Raw genomic sequence first — 6,260 nt, 5'->3', positions numbered from 1 at the left:
CGGTGTCACGTGTTGGCGTCTCTTGGGACTGTTACCCCAAAAGGCTTACACTAGATGTGTGAACACATCTAGTGTAAGCGGCGTTACGCCGCTGGCGTAATGCCGCATGTGAGACATCTTGAGGTTTTTTTTTCGATTTCGACGGCCCGACGTGATCCGCAGCCGTCTTCAGTGGGCGGGGGTGCCCCTCGTCTCGCCGGCTGGCGGAGAGCTGAACAGAGCTGGCGTGCCCGTACCGACCCGCCTACAGAGGCACCCTTATTACGGGCGCGGCAGAGCTCAGCCGCTGGCAGTTCTGACGGTCGGCGGCGGCTCGCTCCTCAGACCATGCAGCAGTACCTCCGGCAGCATGAGTACATGCTGGTGGACCCCACGTACACGGCGCACGAGCCGTCCGAGATATTCAGCGCCGAGGCGCACGACCTACGCAAGAGAAAATCCTCCGACAAGTGAGACACGCTTTTAGTTGAGACCAGTTTAGCAGGAGCTTCATTGGATCAGCCCGGCGCCAGAGGCTCGGATTTGGAAAGACGAAGGTTCGAAGATGCCAAGTTCAACTTTGGATTGTACGAAATTCAATAGTTTGCATCCAGTTGTGACACGTAGCGCCGCACTTAAGCGGCGACACTAGCACAGTTTACTCAGACCACCGTCAGATGGCGGTGTGATCGGAATGTGTCAAGCATTTCCATACGCACTGGCTTTGATAAGCATATATGCGTGTGCCAGTTTGCAGGCGATAACGTGAACGGACAAGAGGCCATTTGATTCTATTTTCAGTTGTTATGGCAACGGCTCGGAGACATTTTGCTCCTTGTTTTTCAGTTACTACGAGATCGGCTCGGAGACGCGGACGTACTCGCCGCCTTTGAAGCGTCTTCACACCAACGGCCTGCACTCTCCGCCGTTTAGCGCACACACGCTCTCCCTCAACGGTGACGTCAGACCGGTGACGTCACGCGCCCTGAGCCCTCGGGAGGAGGAGCGGAAAACGGCCGACACGGACGAGTGGAAGAACATCCACGTGGTTAGTACAGCGCTGTGTGCCGAGATGCCGATGTGCCGACATTCGTCGAGTTTACACCGAGCGTCCAGAGCACGCGTGTTGCGTTGGGCCGATCCTCAAACATTACCAGATATTTTTGTTCCGAAACGTGATTAGGAGGCACATGTGAGAACTAAGTGCATTTGAAACGGACACCATGACGTTCACCCTGACTTAAAAACACACCCAGCCAACGTATCTGCATACCCCCCACCTCTTATGTTTCTCTTACTAGAGGCACAAGGCCCTTGCATTTAAGTCGGCACACGTCGGAGAACAAACCCATTGTGAACACCCTTCTCACACCTGACGCCGCCCGCTGCGCCGCAGATGCTGAACTGCATCTTGAGCATGGTGGAGAAGACGAAGCGAGCGCTGACGATGCTACAGCAGCGGCCGACCGACGGCTCGGAGCCGGCTGGCTGGAGCCGCGCCGGCGACGCGACCGACATCAAACGCCAGGCTAGCGAGATCATGGCGCAGACAGTCAAAGCCACCGAGGAGCGCGTGGCCGAGGTCCGACGCCGAGCCGGTGTGTGCTCACTAGCGCCGCCTGGCGAGCGAGTCGGGAACTGATCCGGCAGCGGGGTCTCCCGACTGTCCCGGCAGCGCAGGGCTCCGCGGAGTGATTGGTTGCAGATGTGATGGTCCTGGTTGACGGTCAGCTTGGCGACGCATTGCTGCGGAGATGTTGGAACGGCAGTCGGGAAATTCTTGAAAATGAAAGCACGGAAGGGGATTGGGTGTCACGAAATTTGGGGCGGTATGCTTGCCAACTCACCGCCAGTTGTCTTCCCTCGCAACCAGACACCCCTCAGTGGTGTCCTGGGCCGGTTCGATACAGCCCACCACACCATTTCGTTGCCGGCCACAACAGACAAGGCTGGCCAAACCTCGACGCCGCGCCGTCGCCACAACCGGTGACGTCACTACGCCGGGCCGTTCGCAGAGGACGCGGTGAACGAGGTGAAGCGTCAGGCGGTGTCTGAGCTGCAAAAGGCGGTGACCGTGGCCGAGAACCGCGCCGGCGAGCTGATCTCGGCCGAGCGCTGCCGTATCGAGGCGTTGCTCGCCGAGGCCCGCAAGCTCGGCGCCGAGGAGGCGCTGGCCGCCACCAACAAGCAGACGGAGGGCTCAGAGGTGAAGAAGTGGACGGGGGTACGGCTGAGCCGAGTCGATCAGCCGACGCCGCGAGTGCCGCGGCACCGCTACTAGCATTCTCGTGCGGTTTGGGGTTTATTGTGGTCAGGATTGACACGCCGAATCGGGGCATGTTGGGATGTGAATGAATATCGATGTCTTCTGTTGGGATGCACAACACTTAACATAGAGCTGCTATTACACGGGGTCCACCGTCCAAGCTCCCCGTCGCACCTCAACTGTGCGTCCTAAAACCATCTCCAAAGCGGGGACTGTGGCCTCGCTGGCCGTCTGCACTGACGGTAGCCGGCCGGCCAACAGCCCGCGGTGGCGCTGTAACCTGCCCGTTATGTCATATGTGTGCCAGCGTTAACCCGCCCCGGCGTGCGGTGTCGGCAGAGCTGCTGGAACTGCGGTCGGAAGGCGACCGAGACGTGCAGCGGCTGCAACGCGGCTCGCTACTGCGGCTCCTTCTGCCAGCACAAGGACTGGGAAAGCCACCACAAGCGATGCGCCGCCGGCCCGGCGCCCGAGCGCGCCAAGACGCCGCCCGAGCGCAGCGACCCGGCCGGCGCCGAGCCGCCCGCCGCGCGCTGAGGCGCCGCGCCAGCGCCAGTCGCCGAGCAACCGGAAGCTGTACATTGCGCTAGCGTCCGCGCCGCCCACGACGTGATGCTTCAATGTAGATAGGCACTCTGTTAGTGATCTTTTTCGGACGGGAGGCGCGGCGATTTTTTTCTTTTCGCTCGGAGTGTCGTCACTGTGGGTGTTGGCGAGTCGCCTTCGGACCGCTTGCCCTCGTCATCTTCATTTCGCCGCGCGGTAGCGCGCCGGGCTCGCCTCGGCGCGGTCAGTGTCTCGCTACGGCCGCTTCTCGTGCTTCGCATTGGTGTCCGCTTCGTCGCGCCTTTCCGTCGGCTCTCCCCCGCTCCGTAGGCGCCCTTGTACAAACGGGAGACATACAGACCGCTGCCACTCCGGCATGCAATAACGTGTGATAGCGGGTTGGGCGCGCTCCGGAGGTCACACCGGCCCCGCGCCCCGGGAGCTCCGGGTGCGCGTGCCGGCCGCGGAGGGCGAGCGCGCTGGTGCGTGGAGTATGAGGGGGGGGGGGGGGGGGCGCCAGCCCAGCGTCTAGTCAGAATATACGACGAGTCAATCTCGCGCCAATGTTATAAGTACAATACACGAGGTAAATGTCGGACGTTGTGTATTGGGTCCCGGGAACACATCTATAGCGGCGAACGTCTCTTGCTGCCCCTTCCTCTATGAGAATGGCACGACTGCAAAAATGTACGACGATGGCGACCACTTTACATGAACATAGTTTACGACAGACCACCAGCCATGATGAAACATGACCAGACATCTACCCCCGCCACAACAGCACCCCAAACTGTTCCTCCGCCTCCGGCCGGTCACTCCTCTGGCTTCTCAGGCGGTTGCCCGCAGGGCTGCAGCATGCGCTCCATCAAGTTGAAGCGGATGCGCGCCTTCGCCTCGTTCTCCGTGAGCGCGAAGTAATTGAGCATGTCGAAGTGGCCCATGTAGGAGGCGAATGAGTCACGGTGCTGGTTCGTCAGCCACTCGTACATAGTGGTGTCAGCGTGGCCGGTGCCGATGTACTTGGACTGCAGATGCTCCAGCTGACTGTGGATGTTGTAGCGGTCTCCCATGATGCGGCCTTCTGCCGAGGGACACAGACCAGAGGTTGTTAAAACTTGCTGGAGAAAACAGGGTGGTGGAATGTCAGTACCTTATGTTGCTGATGGGGTGGTGTGTGTCTTTTATTCTTGTAAAATCGTAGGAAAGGTACATGATTAGCCTGCAGGAAAGTGGTTGAAGCAGTCAGTTCAGTAGGATACTATACTTACCATAAATAACTGGACTTGGCTTGACTAGGAGTCTGGGAGGATATGCTGACATTGTTTTGGAATCACATGATACTACATGATACATGGTGCAGACTTATGCCTGTCACAAACTGTTCACTCTGAAAAAGCTTAGGTAAACAGCTGGAGCCTCATTAAACTCATAAGGGGTCAAAAACCATATTTTCTCACTGCATAAAAATTATTTTTTTATGGTATTTTGTGGTGAGCTTCTGGTGACCTTGTAAAATGCTGAGGGGGCTGGGAAAATATCTGGGAGATAGGATCACAAAAAAGACAGAAAGCCTGAATTATAGTACAGTATGCCACAAATACATGTGACCCTGAACATGCCCCACAAAACAGCAACATTGTGACAACAATTCTAGTGAATGCACACAGTTTACCATGAAATTATGGTCAAGGTCCTGTTGATAGCCAAAGTTATTTCACACCTAATCTGAGTACCTAGTTCCAAATGCTGAACACTGAGAAATGTATACTATATACAGTACATATTTCTATATAACTTTATTTTATACTATTTTACTCAGGACACAATGCAATGTAAGACAGCAGCATACTTAATAGGGCATTTACATTGGTCTAACTGTTAAAAGTACAAAAATGTAACAATATTACTGCAGCTGTTATAGTAACAGCTACTTTACATCATCATTTCACCATGTTTTATTGGCCAGCAACACAACTGCTTGCCTGGTGTACATTGCAAACCTGCTATGTATTTCCAAAATTCCTTCATGTCAGTTCACATGCTACAAGTGCCAAACCAGGGAGTGACACCAGCATATGGAATATTTTGCAACAGGACAAAATTGGGGCACCACAAGCAACAGTCAGACTGATCATGACCAAAAAATTGTGCACTCAAACTTTATGAATGACCTTAAAACTAGAATAGATGAATATGTAGCCTTTAAGATAGGAGGTGTAGGCATACATTGGTACCTAATGCTAGAAAACATTATTGCACCTCATTTGTCATGTTCAAGGCAGAACATGTCATAAATAATTGGAAAACAGGTAGATTGATGCTCCTACCTTCCAATTTCAATTGCTCTGATAGTGAGCCACTGAGCGCCACACGCACCCCACTGCCTTGACTCCCCAGCGCCGTTTCTGCATTATCATTGCGTAATTACCACATTTTTTATTTCTGCTATCAAAAACCATAAAAAATGAACAGGGCCAAGGTAACAATAATAATGCAATGGAAAACGTTCCTCACCGCATCCAGGTACATTTATGAAATGGACAGGCCAGAATAGTCCAGAACATAGCCTGAACTAGCCTAACCTAACCTAACCTAAAAACCCAAACAGCCTACCTAACCTACCCCCCCCCCCCCCTATCCCCTTCAGCCCAGTGTCCCATTGGCATCCATGTTCCATACCATATAATGTATCATATTAAGTTTTGTTTAGCCACCATATTCTCATTTTGCTTTTCATTCCCACCCAAAAATGTCATATTTCCCCACCATGTCAACCAATCTACAAACAATACAGAAGACTGCTTGGATGTGCAAGAAACATATTTCATTGGATTCTTGTTACCTTGGCCTCATACATTTTTATGGTTCTTAATGTGCAGTAATGTTGTGATCACTCAGTAATGTGATCACACGCAGCAATGGCTCAGGGGTCGCGGTTGCTACGTGTTTGCGCTCGGATGTTCGTTATTTTAGTTAAGCTCCAAGGTAAGAGTTTAGATGACCTGTTTTACGATTAATTACGATATGTTCTGCCTTAAAAACGACAATTGATGCTACAATGCCCTTTCTTAACATGAGGTAGCAATGTATACTAATGTATACCAATAGCAATGTATGCTGGGTGACGTGTTTAAGGAGATTTATCTTTGTTTGGGTATCAAAAAGGGTTACCAATAACCATGCCACATGCCAACTTTGCCGTTTAAGCAAGCATACACAACGCTTTCTTCGCAGCCGAGCGCTGATAACATTTTGCAAACCTTTCAGCGTACGTAACAAAAAGAAACGCCTCACCTTTTACCCCACGCTGTCACAATCCCGTTCTCCAGTTATCCCGATGCCGGCTGGCAACGTTTTGGGCTGTCTGCGAGTTAGACCAACCAATACAAAACTAGCGCAGAAACGAAAGCGCGACCTGTTTCATCGATATCGAGGATATATAGCATCCGATTTTGTTACGTCACTGGCC

General features: G+C 52.9%; 2 protein-coding genes across 2 annotated transcripts in view; one reads left to right on the top strand and one right to left on the bottom strand.

The window, feature by feature from the left end:
• LOC119105789 (protein CBFA2T3) overlaps nt 1-3,303 on the top strand; it is a 32,182-nt gene extending 28,879 nt beyond the window's left edge. The window contains exons 5-9 of the mRNA XM_037229308.1: nt 325-449; nt 826-1,027; nt 1,376-1,577; nt 1,995-2,185; nt 2,585-3,303. Coding sequence (XP_037085203.1) covers nt 325-449; nt 826-1,027; nt 1,376-1,577; nt 1,995-2,185; nt 2,585-2,782 — 918 coding nt within the window. The 3' untranslated portion in view covers nt 2,783-3,303. The remainder of the gene's footprint in view (nt 1-324; nt 450-825; nt 1,028-1,375; nt 1,578-1,994; nt 2,186-2,584) is intronic.
• Nucleotides 3,304-3,378: 75 nt separating this feature from the next.
• On the bottom strand, nt 3,379-6,254 carry Sf3b5 (splicing factor 3b subunit 5; the record flags this gene model as incomplete). Its single annotated transcript, XM_037229309.1, is given in 2 exon segments — nt 3,379-3,872; nt 6,086-6,254. A coding segment is annotated over 1 exon segment (258 nt). The 3' UTR covers nt 3,379-3,603.
• Nucleotides 6,255-6,260: the final 6 nt, after the last annotated feature.

This window comes from Pollicipes pollicipes, unplaced genomic scaffold (genome assembly GCF_011947565.3).
Source record: "Pollicipes pollicipes isolate AB1234 unplaced genomic scaffold, Ppol_2.1 Scaffold_6138;HRSCAF=7277_pilon_pilon_pilon, whole genome shotgun sequence".
In the NCBI taxonomy this organism is placed as follows: Eukaryota; Metazoa; Arthropoda; class Thecostraca; order Pollicipedomorpha; family Pollicipedidae; genus Pollicipes; species Pollicipes pollicipes.
Note: the sequence above shows the minus strand (reverse complement) of the source record. Positions and strands in the feature narration are given on the sequence as shown.